General features: G+C 35.7%; 1 protein-coding gene across 2 annotated transcripts in view; it reads right to left on the bottom strand.

Annotated features, from left to right (window-relative positions):
• Positions 287 to 17,933, bottom strand: part of RPS6KA6 (ribosomal protein S6 kinase A6) — a 40,362-nt gene continuing 22,715 nt past the window's right edge. For both annotated transcript variants that reach the window (XM_021405843.1, XM_021405845.1), the window contains 13 exons: positions 17,826 to 17,896; positions 16,721 to 16,809; positions 16,189 to 16,253; positions 14,218 to 14,320; positions 13,595 to 13,719; positions 13,178 to 13,303; positions 12,594 to 12,683; positions 11,790 to 11,948; positions 11,207 to 11,368; positions 10,702 to 10,778; positions 8,928 to 9,045; positions 6,919 to 7,059; positions 287 to 5,885 (listed from right to left, as the gene is read on the bottom strand). In XM_021405843.1, the coding sequence (XP_021261518.1) occupies positions 5,760 to 5,885; positions 6,919 to 7,059; positions 8,928 to 9,045; positions 10,702 to 10,778; positions 11,207 to 11,368; positions 11,790 to 11,948; positions 12,594 to 12,683; positions 13,178 to 13,303; positions 13,595 to 13,719; positions 14,218 to 14,320; positions 16,189 to 16,253; positions 16,721 to 16,809; positions 17,826 to 17,896 (1,452 nt within the window). In that variant the 3' untranslated portion in view covers positions 287 to 5,759. The remainder of the gene's footprint in view (positions 5,886 to 6,918; positions 7,060 to 8,927; positions 9,046 to 10,701; positions 10,779 to 11,206; positions 11,369 to 11,789; positions 11,949 to 12,593; positions 12,684 to 13,177; positions 13,304 to 13,594; positions 13,720 to 14,217; positions 14,321 to 16,188; positions 16,254 to 16,720; positions 16,810 to 17,825; positions 17,897 to 17,933) is intronic.

The raw sequence follows: 17,933 nt of genomic DNA, 5'->3' as shown, positions 1-17,933 counted from the left end.
AACTGTTCTACCACAGAGGGCAAAAGCATCACTGCTTGGCTTTGCAGTAATTGCTCACCTATAGGAGAGAACTTCAGTATTCAGAGCTTTCTACTACAGCTTTTTATGACCTCAAGTGGCAAACACTGATGCACTTATTTAACTGCCTGTGCAGGTCACTGCTTTTAATTTGATTGCTCTCACTTGCAATCTGAATGCCTGTATTTTGAAAGGAAATTATTTCAGCTGAATACCTGAAAAACACATGGAAGGTAGATCATCCCACCCTGAAGTAATACATCAATCCTATCAGTAAATGTATGTTTTATTGAAAGTGTGGCATAAAACACTTTACTGTGAATATAAATTTATAAACAGCTCTTTATGTGAGGTTTTTGGCAAGGCTTACCAAATAATGCAATTCACAGTACATTTAATTTAGTATGTGTGCTCATTGATCTTTATATCAATTTTAAAAAAGTTGAACTTTCAAATCATAAATGATCATTTTTTTGTCAATTATAAAAATCATGAATTTGCAACCTTTTTATTCTAGTACTCAAGGAACTGCCAGCTATTTAAAACTGTACCTTTATCATTATTCACAAGGTCTAACAAAAATAAATACAATTTTGAGGTTGTCTTTGGCATGTTGGAATTCAAGGCAATCGTATCTCTTAGCAGCACAGTGCAAAGAAAAACAACATACCATACAATGCACTACTCGATTCAGCCTTACAAGGAGAAGAGAACGTAGTACAATGCAAACTTTAATGTCAATATATACAGAGCTTTAAAGAAAACTTTTAAAATTAAATGAAATAAATACAATATGATACAAAATCCACAATATGCTTAGAGAAAGAAATGACAGTTACAATATCTGATAACGGGGACCTTTTGTATAGTTTCATCTTTTAAGTACCTCAGAGAGCATGTGATTCATTGCACACCATTTTCAATTAATGCCCTTTCATATATTGAGATTTATAGCCAGTCACGTGCCAGAATAGTTTTTAGCTCTAATCAGAGTATCAGTGCAAGATGCCAAAGTGCTTGGGATATTATGACAACACAATTACTTCGCCAATGCTGCTTATAAGCCTAATGCAAAACACACAAAATAGGAACACTTTGTCCTGCAAAGGAGATCCACCATGAGCATGTTTTTAGTTCTCACACACACAAAAAAATCCAAACCAGGATCCAATGTTATTCAAACTCATTACTGATAATAAGCTATCTCCCAAGTCTTAACCATTAAAGATCATTTAAAGCTTTCAAAAGAAAAGTTGCTTTCATTACATAGAAAAATCTCAAGAAAGCCAGTCACTGATTAATTGGAGGGGGGACTTCTAGTTACATAAGTTACTACAATATTCAAGTCAACTACAGCTATACCCTAGGGTTTTATTTTCTTTAACTTGCTTCCATTCTTTTATTCCCAAGGGAAAATATAGGCACAACAACAAATTAATTCAGGGGAGTACATTTAAGAAAAGACACTGAGGATATGTAACTAAAGAGGCATTAATGCAGAAGGATGGTACATGAATAACAGTGTACGTATGTTACCCATAGGTATCAATACATACTCAGGAAAAACTGAGTAAACTGTCATGGAAGAGTGTAAAAAAAAGTAGAGCTCTGATAGCATTACATAAGGACTCTATTATAATGGCTTAAGAAGCCATCTGAAAACTTTAAGAGAAACGTGCTCCTCCGTTCCCTCCCACAAACATTAGCAAAGTTTAAGTCTAGATAGGTCCAAAAAACTTAAGTGCTACAAAAGTACATGAACTCCCCTTAATTGCATTGATGTTTTAGTCTAATTGCATTGATACAAACCAAGATACTTACTATATTACCATCTAATTAATTTAATTCAATCCTCACAAGCTCCCCAGCTTTTTTAATTGCAAAATTTGAGGGCAGAGAGAAATATCTCACTGCAAATGACCAGTGCATATTGCAAATAACTTCCAATTGTTAAAATTGGCTAGATGTAGTTTTAACTACTGAGCATTTCAGTTAATTTCTCCAGTACATACTGGAAAGTTAGCTTTGGAAAGTGAATTAAAATATGGAAGACTATTCGAGCGAGGTGTTGGATACCTTCTCTGAATGCCAGAAGAACTTTGAAAACCACAGAACATTGGCCTCAACTAGACAGTAGGCTTAGACTATCTAATTAGGCTCTTTACAGGGTCAGAAATAATTTAGTAGTTTCAGGCGTAATAGGAAAGATAGACACCATGCTAACAACAGCATTTAGGCAAGCCACAAAACACTAGCTTAAAATCAATCTACCCATGCTGATTCTCTCTGGTTTGGGCGCCCTTCATTATCCACCACTGGTGGATGTTGGTGCCACTGCACAGCTTTTGAATATGATACAGGAATACAATAGAGTTCTCCACTTTTCATCAAAAGGAAAACTGAAGATAACAATTGCAATATTGAAGGGGTGAGGTGAAGGAGAAGCAGGTACCTCAGGTATGTGCTCCAGCTACAGTGTATGTGTGAGGCTATCTACTCCCTTCAGCAAGAACCGTATCAGACTCTGCTTGAGATCTAGCGCATAACTGCCATTATCAAAGCCAGAGTAGAAGTTACCTTGCTGGCAGTAAGACACCACACCCAACGTATCAGATCATTTGATAGTAATTAGTTCTCCAGAAATTCTTTTAAGTAGCATTTGTATTTCTCTATAAAAATAGAAAGTGTCACTCTCTTACAAAGTCTGTGTTAGATCATAAATAGCTTGTAATCTTGAACTGTGCAGAGACCATAGAAAACGTTACTGACCTTTCACTCCAAGAGCATGTTCAAGCGTTATTCCATTTCACACTGAACTGACAATGCAGTCTGTTCATGAGCATTAGTAATTGAACAAAAGTTTTAAAAAGTATGAAAAATCCAAAAGAAATATCAAATTATTAAAAGTAAACAGCAAATGAACTCTCTTGTATCCCTGCATATCTGACATGTTTCAAAACTGATACGCTGAAATAGTCATAGCAAGTTCACTTCCCTGCCCCCCGCAAATGACTTAAGGATTAAAATCAGCATACTAGAGTACACAAGTCTCATCAAATATAACAAAGATGTTTCTCCACACTATTTCCTTGTGATAAGACATTTGTAATACTGTAGTAGTTCACTAAAACCTTGCTTTTGCCCCAGGAGTACCGTTAGCGCTACAGGCTAGTAATGATATAAAAAAACTAGAAGGGATAACCTTACAGATGTTTAAAACTCTTTGCTAAGAATCAGAATATCCAACCTCATTTGCACATTCTTCCTCTTATCACCTTTGTTTTGCACATTGAGAAGAACTTAAGTTATCTTCAGCTGCTTACAACTGCTTTTGTGCAAAATGCTTTTAAGGTGCTTATAACGTGGTGCTTCTAAGCAAGCTAACAGAAAATGCCAATATAAACACTGTTAAATGATTAATGAATAAAGCCATTACAGACCAGCTGCTACCTTGCAGGAAAGCTAAAGACAACTCAAATTTGACATTTGTGTTCCATTCCTTGCATTACCCTCTAGACCAACACAGTTTTTACTAGTATGTTTCAACCCATATTATACCTGGACCTCAGCCAAGGCAGCTTATTTCTACCACTTTTTTCTCCTCCATAGAATGAACTCAGATTTTTCTGGCCGTCATTTGTAAATTTGCAGACAAAAACTACAGGCTGTAAATGAGAATTTCACATGATTCTTTTGGACAAAGGTCTCTAATAGAGAAAAGAAAAAATAAGCCAATTGCACAAGGGACAGATCTGGTACTAAACAATACGCTTTCCAGGAAGCAGTCATGTTCTCTGATAGCTTTCAAGCATTTTAAACAGGCACCTCAAAATCAGGCACAAATGGCCCCAGTAAGCTTCCAACATCTACCAAACACTCGAGAAATTTAGTATGGAGTATACTCTGCATGATACAAATAGCACACCTTTGTTTGCTATATTCATAAAGTCTCAAATCTATACATACTCATACCTAACTATTTGGCCAGATAATTTCCATCTTCCCCCACCACAGCAGAAGAAAGCAGCTTATCTAATAGTACTTCAATGTCAAGTACCTCACAGGTATAAGAAAAAGCCAGCCAGCACCCTTTGCATTTTAAAACCCAAGTTAGCTATTGTCACTTTTGGCAGTTAGGCCAGAATTTTCCTGAAAGCTTTTTTTTTTTCCTTTCTGTTTCAAATTGCAGAGTTCTGCCATCACAAATGTCTTATAACTGGCCATCAAAGATATCTGGAACAAGAAATTCAGTGATGGCCTGAACTGCAATTTTTGGTCACTTGCATTCTCAGATTGTGAACAGTCTGTTGGTGAATAATATGCTTCCTAATATTTAAAATGCATACCACCTACTGCTGTACAATTTTACTGACAACATCTACAACCTGTGAAAATATTTTAAGCGTATTATCTCTGAATGTAGTAATTCCTAGTTTACTAGCAGATGCAAGTCAGCACTGGTTTTGAGTCAGAAAACTCCAAGACAATTCTGGCCCTGAGATTTGTTTCCTTTCTATCGCAACATTTTTTAGACTGAGCTGAAGTCCTAACATGAAGACAGACAGAAAGACTGAGTGCTGGCAAAAGGATATTGTCAGTAACCTGCCCATAACTATGAAATTTCTGGGTCACAATTCTCCTATCTGGGTACACTGCAAGGCTTATTTATTTTTCCCAAGCTACCCCTACAGTTAGGCAAATTGAATTTTGTGTTTATGTTCTGTAGTATTTGTACATGCAGCTAGAGATTCAGGTAGAAGCAATATTCTATAAGAAAAACAAATAAATAAAAAATAAAATCCATATGCCAAGTTTGATATAACAAAGTGTCAGTTTGCCTTATATGCCAAACAAACTTAAGGTTAGTTATATTCAGTGGAAACAACTGCTAAGGAAACAGTAATAGTTGTACAAACGGATATGTAATAACAAAATTTTTTAACAAAACTGGATTATATGATGTTGTAGTACCAATATTATTTCAGTCCTCACTTCTGTCAGCTTATATGTGTATTTACCTTCTCCAGCTCAGTGCCAGACACAACATTCATGGTAATAACTAGAAGTGTTCTTTTCTTATAAGAGGCAATTTTTCACAAGTGAACAAATTAAGCTTCCAGGTAAAGTGCAGAACCTTACACATCCCCTTTTTTTTTTTTTAATATTTTCCACAAACTTACTAATTACTGGCACCACGCAAACACAGACCTGCCAAATTAGCGCTAATGCATTTAATACTGGCACAATACATTAGTCATCTTTTTATAAGAAGAATGAACAAGTTAAATGAATTAAGTTGAATCAATTAAGTGCCCAATTACAAAATTAAGAATTTGTCCTTCACAACAGGGTCTAAATGCACAAAGAGAAGAAAAAGCTTACACTGACACTTTTTTATGTACAACTTGGTCATTGGCAATGGTCCCCTAAACCATTTTTTTTTTTAAATGAACCCAGCAAAACTATACAGAATGCGAAATATTTGCAACAGATCTCTTAAAGGACAGTGTCAAGAAATTCATCATGGTGTACCTGATGTTTAAATTAATTTAACAGATACAACCTGTAAAATAACACAGTATGAACCTGTGGAATATTTTTTTTTTTTTAAAAAAGGACTTCTACAGAATTCAAGTAGTGTAGCAGGAAACCATAGACGCCTTTTGATCACAGGTCAGGCAAAGTAAAGCCACTTATTGGATTTTCTCCTTGCTTCTGTTTGCTAAGGTGTCCCAGTGGATCTATAAGTCTGTTGACGTTAGCTTTTTCATGCTCCGTCGCTGAGCTAAACTCGAGGCTGCAACAGGCTCTAACACTGGCTGAAATGTCTTGTGATTCAGTGCAGAATATGTAGCAGCCATGGCTCCCTAGAGAACAATGAAACAGATAACAAGTTGTAGAAGTCATTTTTAATCACAAAATAATAATTTAATATTAAATTCTTAAAGAAAAATAAGATTTATGGCAGATCACATATTTTCTAAAGTTTGTGTCAAAAGAAAAAACATTTATTGCTGATTCCTTCAGCAAGGTACATGTTTCTTTTCCTTTGCTGTGTATTTATTTCTTTTAAACATACCTTAAATATAGCTGTTACCTTTTAATGTGGGTCCGACTTAGTACCTTCCAAGCAACATTAGCATCAGTATATGAAACACAGCCTCTTAAGTGGCTATTCACATCCTGACATGAACACAACACTATTAAGACTGGCTTCCACAGGTCCTTAATCAATTTGGTTACACTAAAAAGCAAGTTGTATAAGCTGTTTGCTTATGGTAGAATATGCTTGTGTGTCATAAGTCAGAATCACAGGTACAAAGTGAACAGATATAAGCAGTGCAAAAACTGTAGCTTGCTAATTTCCTTAAGAAACATGATCTGGTCATAGAAAACAAATCCCAGAAGATTTCTTCTTGGAATATCTGAAGTGGGAAGGAACCCACGAGGGCCATCAAGTTCAACTCCTGGCTCCACACAGGACCATCCAAAATCCAAACTCTATGTCTGAGAGCACTGTCCAACTGTTCCTTAAGCTCCAGCAGCTGGATGTCGTGCCCATTGCCCTAGGGAGCCTGTTCCAGGGCCTGAATTTCTCAAATAAGAATGATAGGAGATCTGTGGAAGTCTCAGATAACCAAGATATCTGGTTCTTGTATGGCCAAAAGCTACCTTTATTTGTGAAAGTACAAAAAGAATGAACAGAAAAATTTCTTCCCTTGTATACAGGTTTAAAAAATTCAATTTGTCTGCTTAAATAACTTCAATGAAGATATACATACTGGCAAAGAGAAAAAAAACTAAGTTCAAAAATCAGTTCTGTCAGTAATCTCTCGAAGTGATCCCAAATCATCGCACACCCATTAACTCAAGCAATATTCAGTCCTCAGGTTGTTTTACCTTTACTAGATGTGGTGCATCTTGCCTGTTTAGCTGATAATGGGGCAACTGGTCTCTACAGGCTATCCATGAATGTTTTAATACTTGCTCTGCTGTATACCTCTGATGAGGATCTACATGAAGCATATGTGATAACAAGTCCTAAATAAAAATGAAAAAACATACATGCTGTTAAAACAATTTTAATGCAGACGATAAAGCATTAATTATGGCAGTAATGAAAAATGCGGCAGGGATTAACACAATACAAATGAAAACATCAGTAGACAAATTGGATCATTTTGTGCCTTGACACTGCAGAAGTCTGAAAACAATGTGTTGTACTATAATCAGTTTAACAGTACAGGCCTTCATTGTAAAGAAACTTACCATTGTTTCTGTGTTTCAGATTTCAGTTTGTTTATAATTAATATCCTTAATAAAAGACTAGAAATACTGTTAGAATTTAGCAGAAAGATTTTACGGAAGAAAACTACTGGCAGATATCCATCCACATTCGTACTACATACTTGGGGTCTGCTGACTACACATTATAGTTGAATTCATATATAGTTACACACTATCAAAGTATTTTCTTTCAAAGAGGTATATAAAGAGTAAAATCAAATAAGAATGGACATTTTTCTTAGTTTAGAAGCACTAGTAATAAGCTATGAATTCAGTGTTGGTCAAAAGGTGAGCTGAATGGGAAGGGCAGAGGAATAAAGACAGCAAGAGCTTGAAAGAAAGCTCAACATCAACAAGCTGACAGAATGTTCCCTTTGTTTAGGTACAAAATATTAAACGTTTATGACTATATAGAAGTTAATTACTTGTGGATAAGACAGAACAAGCAAACAGGTATTCTGAATCACTCCTATTGAAATGCACAAATTATGCAGTTCCAAAAGATCAGGACGAGATAATATTAATGCCAAGATTTATAAAAGGTTAAAAATGGTGACTAAGATACCTACAGAGCAGGCCAACACCAAACCCCTAGAACACATACTGCAATTGTAATTCAGTCTTCAAACAAAAAAGACGGCGTCATAATGCGAAAGATTATTTGCAAGATATTCAAACATATTGAAGTATTAGTTTAATATTTGAAAGTAACAATAAAAACAGTGTAAAGACGTGACAAATTCAGTGTTGAACAAGTTAAAAAAGTGAATTGAACCTATAATGCAGAAATAAGTTGCTACTAGAACCAAGATAAATGGAAGGATGACTTTCCAATTAAATAATGCCACATACATCCAGTTTTGGTCCAATAAAAACAACGAATAAGAAGATTAGGAAAGTCTAAATTGGGAACTGTCTTTGACAAAATCTAAGTTAGTGACCAGTGGGAAGCAACAGCGTGAAACTCTGTCAGGTTTTCAGTGAGAACTAAACTAGAAGCATACAGTAAAAGTTGATAAATTGAAGGGCTGGCAGCCATCCGGTAGTATTCCAGGCAGGATAGAGTTATAAGCCAGCCAGAACCTTACAAAATTCAACAAAGACAAATTCCAAGTCCTCCATCTGGGATGGAAGAATTTCTTGCTTAGTATAAGCTAGGGATTGACTATCCAGGGAATAGCTTTGCTGAAGATGAAAGAAAGGTCTGGGTAGGACAGCAAGCTGAACTACCAGCATGACCCAACATCCAAGAAGTCTGACAGCATCTTGGGGTGAAGCACAGTAAGTAGGTTGAGGGAGATAACAGAACTCCTTTATTCAGCATGGCCAAAGGAATGAAAGACTGAGGAAAACCAAGAGGTGTTCCACAAGAGATGTTACTTGTACAGGTTGTACAAAAACATTGGAGGTTTTCAAAATCAGACTTAAACCCTGAGCTACCTGCTCTGACTATAAGCTGACACTGCTTTGAGGTGGAGACTGAACTAGACAACTGCAATATTACAGTAAAGTTTGCAGGTAACAATAGCAAACTACTGTGTTAGACTAATCTATTTTAGAAAGCTCAATAGATGTTCTTTTAAAAACTACAAAGGGGAAAAAAAACAGAAACAAATTTATACCTTTGCTGCATCAGAAACAGTGTCCCAGTTGCCTCCACTTAATGAAAATTTTCCACTGCCTATCCGTACCAGGATCTCCTCAGGAGTATCATTAGGACCATTTGCAAACGGAGTATAGCTATTGAAAGGGAGAAACAAAAAAAGAAACTCAGAGGTTAGACACTGTAAGAAACTGACAAAACCTCATAAATCGTTCTGAGTAGATATTCCACTGACAGAGGCATTACATACTATCAATACTTATAGTTTCAAGGATGAAATGCTAATACATTTTCTTTCTCCCATAATTATAGTTACATAGAATAAATGAGAAATGCAGATTAAAAAGATGCTTTAACTTACCTTAATAATGCATTCTAGCTAGCGAAGACTTAGAAATTAAACAGAAGTGATTCATAAAAACAAAAACTATGCTAGACAATCAGAGCATTCAAAGCAATTGAAATCCAGAACAGTACACTAACAGAATGGACTAGTAAGGTCACAGTAATAGTGTTGGAGATGCATGTACATTTAGACACAGTGAGCAAAATGTATGCACATCTTTAGGGGAAAATTGCAAGAAAATTCTTGATTAAAAAAACAAACCAAAAAACACCAACACTAAGAGTTTGTAAGGCTTATGCTACAAGATCATTGGGTTTGGAGGTTTTTTATGATTTACTGGATTTCCTGTGAATTCAGGTTATTTCCCTAAAATTCCTGCTGTCAAGAACTCAAAAAAAAATACCTGAATGACTTAAACACACACCTTATACAAATATCAGAAGTATTACAATGTTTTGGCATCTCCTAGGATCACAGGCTAATATCAAGTTAGTTTTAATAATAATCAAATGTTACTCAGATTAATTACATCTTAACACCTCTTAGATTTCAAATCAGCAAGACAGAAATAATAAAACGTAATGCATCATATCTTAGTACTTTGAAAGCTCTACACAGAAGAAAAGTCAACCAGCATCATCAGTGAATGTTTAGGAAGCATCCCAACCAGCTTAATTCTAGTACTTCAGCTGATGAGATTAAGGGGAACAAAATAGAAAGCTAGGAAATCATGCTGGACTGTTCTCCTGTTCTTGCTACCTGCCATATCTTTTTGTTCAGACATTTCTTAACTGCACAGGCAGCATATTGCCCAAGATCTGCATGGTTGCACATCAATCATGCAGTAAACTGAGCTCGATGACAAAAATCATAGCGGTGGTGGTGACTTCATACAGAAAAGCACAACACGATCAAGAACAGTTCCCAATAGATAATATTTACCCTTATGATAAAACTTATTTTTACACCTGTCAGAATAGAATTCAATGGCAAGTTTATAAAAGCTATTAATTTAAGTGCTTTATAGTGCTTAACGAAAGTTTAGAGTTTAGAAAACTTAAGTGGTTACATGTCAGGATTCTCTAAAAGAGTTTTGAGTCAAGCCTGCAGATGATGATACATGAGTTGACTACAGGGGCACAAGGGTGGGCAAGAGAAGAGGCAGAAGGATTAAAACAAAACAGAAACAACACATACTTTTCCAGACTAAATTCTCTCCCATAAACTAGAGCAAGTCTTTGGTATCCTCTGGCCATGTACTAGGGAAGAAAGAAGTCCTGAAACGAACTGTAAGATAAACCTAGTTTATGCACACATTTATAACTCACAGCTTGCTGTTCCACTTTAGCATCTGTTGTTCTGCATTCAAATCAGTGAAGTAATAATGGCAAGGATTTGTGCAGCATGCTGGACTTGTAGGTAAAAAAATAAGCTAATATTTCCTCACCCTGCCAGCATTGTGTAAAGGAGAACACCCAAGCTCCATATGTCACAAGCAGCATCGTATCCCTGCCGCATGAGAACCTTTAAAATCAAAAAAGGTGTTAAGAGACTTTTCACATATTAAAAAAAAAAACACAAGAAAAAGCAAAAAACTCCACCCCCTGCATGCAACCCCAAACAACTACCACTACGCACACAAGCTATGGATGGGTAAGTCAATTCCAGTATAGCTGGAGGTTTCATCATTTGTTGTTCAATACACCAATTACAGTTACTATCTACAATATTTCTTGTTTCCAGAAAATCATCTTAAGATTCAAATCTATCCTTATTCTCTGAAGGTGGATTCTACTATTTTTAAAGCAGGTTTATGATAAACACATAAGTACTTCATCAAGACTGGTGCATAACTATATCTAAGGAAAACTAGCAGTTTGTTATTAAACTTCTAAAAAGTTTAAGTTGATGCATCAAAAACAGCACAGAAGACACATGGCAGCTTAAGATACCTCTGGTGCCACAAAGTTTGCAGTGTAGCACGGAGTTAGAAGCAGCCCATTTTCTCCTCGAAGTTGTTTTGCAAATCCAAAATCACAAATCCTGATAGAATCAGCATTATTTGAATCATCCGTATATAAAATATTACTAGGTTTAAGGTCTCGATGCACTACCTTTAAACAAGAAATTTTAAAATCCATCATTTAGACGATGTACAAACACATGTAAGTGAAATTTCATTATTAGCAAAATATAGTCTCTACATTAGTATGCCTATCAACACTTCTATACCATTACCCAACTTTCAAGTAACATAAAATTGTTTCCAGTAAACTCAAAACAACCTACTAGCTCATAATGCAAATGGAATTAACATAACCAACTTGCAAACAAGCAGAAGTGAACAAACATCGTCTGCTTCATTATCTGCGCAAGATAAAATGGCTTGCAGAATAATAGGTAGGATGGGTTGCTTATTACCTTTTTTTTTTTAATAAAACAAATCTTCTGCCTTTCTACCATAAGAAAAGCACAGAAGATGTATTTGTTAATTTGAAGCAATGTGAATGAAGCTTTGACAAAGAAATCACTCACTCCTTGGCAGTGCAGGTAGTCCACGGTCTTGGTGATAGTATATAACACAGCGCTAGCTTCTCGTTCTGAGAAGAACTTTTGTCTAAGAATTCGATCAAGCAGCTCTCCTCCCTTCATCAGCTCAGTGACAAGGTATATGAATCTACCATCATCATACACCTGAAGTTGAACAAGCACATATATATACACACATTCAACTACATCATCTATAATTATAGATCCTGAAAAATCTGGAAATTACAGACTATACTGTTCACCCATTCATGTGCATGAACATTAAGTGCAAACAGCAGGGACTGTCAAATTTAAATCCATAATTCAAAAGCCTTAAAGCCTGAAGTAAAAAAGAAAGCCTATACATTATTCTATGAGATGTTGAGATAATAAATCATTATATCACGACTTGGAATAACACCTTCTCACTCTAGGAACTTCTGTTTGTAAGTAGAAGCTAGCCCTACCGTTCCCTACTCCTTTTCCCCTCCGTAGGCGGTTTTTAACTGCTGACGCTTTGCGTATACATCACACATGCAATTGCATTTTCAGATTCAAATTACCAACACGTAAGATATTCGAAATATGAAAAATATGACTTTTAACAGGTACATCATTTCTCATTTAAGTTCACTGAGCAATCTTCAGAAAATATCAGCATCCAGACAATTTAGAAATAATCAATTCTTAATACTGATCTCTCAGTATATTTTGCTATGCAAAAGAAAGTTTATAAGCCCCAATAAACTCCCTATATCTATGTTTATTTATTGTATAGTTTATAACAAAGTGGGAGACAAAGGTACCTACATCCTTTAAAGTTATAATGTTTGGATGTTGTCCGTAACGCATGAGAATCTCAATTTCTTCTGAGGGATCCCTCTTGCTTTTATCAATTATCTGAAAAATATAGAAACATGAGAAAAAAATTTTGGCAACAGTTTCAAAAATTTCAAGAGTTTAATGCTTATGGATTGTGATTAATTTCATCTTCCAGCTTCACATCTGTTTACTCAGTTCTTGTTCCATCCCTGCTACCAGTTAAGGTTTCTGTCATTAACAGTCTACTCTGCTCCAGTGACCAAAGGAATTGACTTAACTGTCTGAAGCATCGCTTCCCTGCAGCCTAGCCCCAACCTAGTGGGCCTCACCTAGTTTACTTCAGGTGTGCTCATTATGATACAATATTCTCAAGCTTCAAAGCTTGAATTTCAAAGCCAATTCCTCAATGCCACAACTTCAACAACAAAAAGAACTATAGAAGCGTATATGCAATTTCAGTTGATGAACACTCGTTGCTCACAGTATATGAACAGCTACAGTAACTGGAGAATCCATGCATTTAAATTAATAAATGTGCTACAAAAGAAGTCAATGAAGTCTATTCAAAATACCTTTACAGCAAACTCCATATTTGTAGCTATGTGTATACACCGCTTGCAAACAGAGTAGGAACCAACACCAATATCTTCCTTCAGCTCATATACATCAGTAAACTGCGCACTGTTTCCATGAAGTTGCTTTAAAAACAAACACATACAAGTTGTCATCTAGAACAACAACTCTTTACAATAATACTGTTTTCACAGCAAAGTTTTTTTGGTTTTGTTTTTTGTTTAAGCTTGCCAGCGCTTTCTTTTGAATACTCTGGCCTGGAAGATTTGCTTCCCCACATCCCCAATTCTGGAGTTAAAATAGGTATTATTAAAATGATTCAACAGAATATTTTATAATAGACTCTACAATGTAAAAATACAGACTGCAAACATTAGGTACTGGCATTTGAAAAAAGATTACCAAAAAAATTTTACCTGTACTATTGGCAGTATGTTGGTGAGTGGTGATATTTTATGATCTTCTACAGTAGTAGTTGCAACAAAACTAAATCCTTTAAAGAGCTGATGTGCATTCGCACTAGGTGGAACTCCTGGAGAATCTAGTTGCATACACATTTGATTAGTATGACACAAACTTAAAGTTATTTTTGACTGTTTGTATGTTAGAAGAAAGATTTTGAGGAAGACAAACGAAAGTAGCACCATGCATTGAATAAGATTCCTATCCTGTGATCTGCCTTGTTTTTGTATTTTTTGCTTTCTTTTAGCAAGCTAAAGAAAAGGGAAGCCTAGATGGATTTAAGATGAAATTAACAGCTATTCTCATTATAACAGAGCTGGTCTTGCCCTCTACCTCCCCTGTCATTACATCTAGGGAAACCATAATTAAGAAAGAAAAAAACACTGTTAATAATAAATGCTACAGTGACTTAAGAAGGTACTGAGTTTACTTATTTTGTTTTACATCATAAAATTCATATCTCACCAGTTCCAATCTCCTATTTTAGCCCACAATGCAAATACCGTATAAAAAATAACATTTGACCCCTATAAACCCATAACTCTCATCAACATAAACACAGTGGATGCATATTTACCTTTTGGTGTTTTTGCCGTGAATTCTGGATCAAAACAAAAGGTATCTTCTGGTTTTCCAGAAGCAGGTTTAAATGGAGGTTGAATTTCTCTTCTGAACAGTTTCTGCAGTAGAATGACAAAAGTGATATTTAAGAGTGAATGAAACTTCCATGGTTGCTGTAATTTCACCAAGCTAAAGGCTAAGCAGCTCAAGCATCCCTGTTGTATTAAATCAGTTTTCTGAAAGAGTGAATAATACATAGTAATTAGAAAAAAATTATGCATGCAAAAATAGTTATTTATATGCCTTCGATTTGAAATGTTAAGAGAAATGTTACTCAGCAAGTCAAATAATAGTTCGTTTCTTGCTCTTCTGAATCTGTCTCGTCTACCAGGTCTGCACTTTTTGAACTAGGGTAGCAGACTGCCACTTATCCCTAGTTTATCTCTTATTCAGAAGAATGGTCATAGTGCATCTTCTATCATCACCTCAGATCTTGTTCGTTGCTATTTCAAACAGTTGTTACCATCCTGAAATGTCCAAGGTAGAAAGATGCGGGATACAGTCTTTCCCTTTGTCCGGGATTCAGAATAGAAGTAGCTCTTGCAAGTGACAGATATGTCCCTTTTGGCCAAACAGTGCCAAATCCCAAAGCTATTATTCCAGGTTTTCCCTGACCTACTCAACTAAGCCTAAATGAGAGAAGGAAAAGAAGAAAAGGCTTGTCATTTTCTTCTCATTCACTCAATAGGCTTAAGAAAAATACTTCGCCAAAAGATAACAAACCAGCAATACAAGTCTAGTTTATAGTTATGGAAAATTTCACGCTAAATGATGTCAAAACCCCATGCAAAGCTCAGGAAGTTCTGAGAATATTTTTCCTCGGCATTTCTTTTGTACTGTCGGACCTTTCTGCAGGTAATATTTCAATAAAGAACACACGTCTCCCAAGCCAAAACCAAGAACATACAAGAAAGAGAGACCTGAATTCATCCCAAAGAAAATGAAATAAAACACAGAAGTGTTAATCAATGCCACAATAGCTAAATAAATACAAGAGTTAAAACCGCAGAGTTTTTGAATTTGCTTGCTGGTTTTTATTTCCAACTCAGTCCCCTATGAAAAACACTAGCTAACTTGAGACCATATTAAAACAGCCTTCTCTCACTAAGAGTATTCATAAAAAATACTCCTGTTACTTAAAACTCTGCTTGCTAATCAGGACTTTCTATGGAGATGCTGCATAAAAACAGCCAGCTTCTCAGAAGTAAATAAAAGAGAAGGATAATAACAATAGGCCTTAAAACAGTTAAGCACAGTACCAACTAGCATTGCAGGTAGCCTAGTCAGCACAGCACCTTTTACATCTACCCATTCATAGGCATTATAGCAAAGGAGTGTTTACAGAGTAGCTTTACTTGTGAATGGTTCTGGGAAACACACCTCAAAAGGCATCACATCAAGGTGCTTGATAAAAATGTTAAGAAAGCAGCCATGAACCGGTTCAGAACTCTGATCACCTCAGAGCACCAGGATCAATACTCAACTGTGCATGGAGTATGACTAGTAAGACAGGAATGTGCTACAGCTAACTATGGTTAAGCCAAAGACAACGACAGTCAGTGAGGTTTTGTGCCCTGCACAGAAGGCATAAGACACACTTAAACTGGATGGACACTTACTCCAGAGAATGATTCTTGCACACATTGTGAATGCCAACACCCTCTCCCAACTACAAATGTTGTAACAGACAGTTTAAAATTCAGAATGCTGCAACTCTAATTACTGAACAATTAAATGCTCAATTTATAATTACTCTATACCATAAACACTACAGCTCCAGATGCCAAGTAAGATTACAGAAGAAGCCAGAATGTAACAGTCAGCAGTACTGCAGTATTTACTGTGCCCTATTCAGATGCAAATACCTATAAGCTACAACACATACAAAAATTAAAAAGCTTCATCATTCAGATAGCTTTGTACTTACATTCCAGTCAACAGTAGAAAAAAAAGGATGCCTCTTGATTTCTTCAACTCCATCCGAACCGGCTCCTGAACAAAGAAAATACTCAATTAAAAAAACTCTTTCTGGTTAAAGTCTTTGAAAAAAATTGCATTAAAAAATGCTCAGTTTTTTTTTTTTAATCTTGCATAGGCATTTTTTTTTTGACAGGAGTTGTTAAAACCAGAAATATTTCAAGGATGCAAAATACTTCACTAAGCACATCTGCCTCCCTGATGAGGTACACGAGAATAAATGAAGCCCGTAAATACAGAGCATCAATACTTTGACAAAGTTTTATTCTCACTGCTAAAAGAGTCACTGGTGTTCAAGAAAATAATCATTCTTTAGTCAAACCTCAAGAATTCATGACCTAAGCTGCTAAGAAATGGCACTGGAAGTCAAATTTTACTGATCATCAACACCAAAGCTTGAAGAGTCTCCAGGAACGGCTTTCCTTAAGTAACAAACTCAGCCCATCTATATTCATTTCAGTGATCCAAACAAGTTGACCCACCTAATCTATTTGATGGGTTCCTTTTAAATAACATCCTCAGAAGACTTTGTGCTTCAGGGCTGAGGAACTGAGGCATACCAAGTTTTGCTCTAGAGGAAAACAGAGAAAGTAAGAAAAAAATTTACCTTAGTGAAAAAAGTGGACATGTGCTTCACTGCATTACTTGGTGTATTAAGGATCTATTCTAAATTCTTGTACAGTATACACATTTAACTCAGTAGCTTTTCAGCTTCACATTTTACGTCAATGGCTACCAAAAGCAAACAAAAACACACTAAAAATAAATAATATTCTCTCCAAGCCCCCAAACAAGTTTTATGCTAAAAGTAAGTAAAACAATTATCTTGGAACATGTAAGCAGTCCAAAAATATCTTCAGGTCACCAGTATATTGCCACCAAAACATCTACCAGAAATCAAATCTGAAGACACTCAAATTCCAAATTTTTCCTGACTAGCTATTAGCCCCTGAAGTGATTGTGAACATTTCACAGTTCATATCACTACAAATTCAAACCACCACGTTAACAGAGCTTCTACTTCATCCCTTCATTAACTATCACCAACTCAAAAGGCCCAAGGCTCTACATGTAGTCCAAAAGGAAACTAAGCACAAATAAAAGTGAGAACGTTTGCCTAACAGCTTCCCTTAGAAGTCTCCAGTTTACCCAGTTAGTCCTGTCAGACAGCTTGTGTTGCAACTGAGGTAATGCAATATGAAAATGTGAATGCATAAGGGCACTGTACAAACATACGTACATAAAGAAACACCTGATTAAATATTGCTTACAAAACAAGGAATTCTGTAACAGTAGCAAGAGAATATATAACACCACGAGTGGCAAGTAATGCAGTTCTAATACACAGTACTGTTATTATCTTTATTATATACCTACAATGAAAATACAAGTTTATCCCTATGATTTTAATTCCTGCAGACACTCTGCAGCATTTCCACAGTCTAGGTTCTAAACCTTATTTTTGTGTGCATGAGGGTGTGGACTAACTTTCATGTTTCTGTTCTAGTTTTAATACTCTCAAGCAAGAGCTGTTACATGTTTAAATTACTCTTTAGAAATTCAGAAAATGTAATGAAATATACTTACTTCAGTATCATATTCATAGTTTCATTTCGATCTTTACCTTGAAATGGTAGCGTACCAGTAAGCATTTCAAACTGAAAAGAACAAATGTTAATCTAAATCAGCACTTTT

Source organism: Numida meleagris, chromosome 8 (genome assembly GCF_002078875.1).
Source record: "Numida meleagris isolate 19003 breed g44 Domestic line chromosome 8, NumMel1.0, whole genome shotgun sequence".
NCBI classification, from domain to species: domain Eukaryota; kingdom Metazoa; phylum Chordata; class Aves; order Galliformes; family Numididae; genus Numida; species Numida meleagris.
The sequence above is the reverse complement of the archived record's forward strand: the minus strand, read 5'-3'. Positions and strand labels throughout refer to the sequence as shown.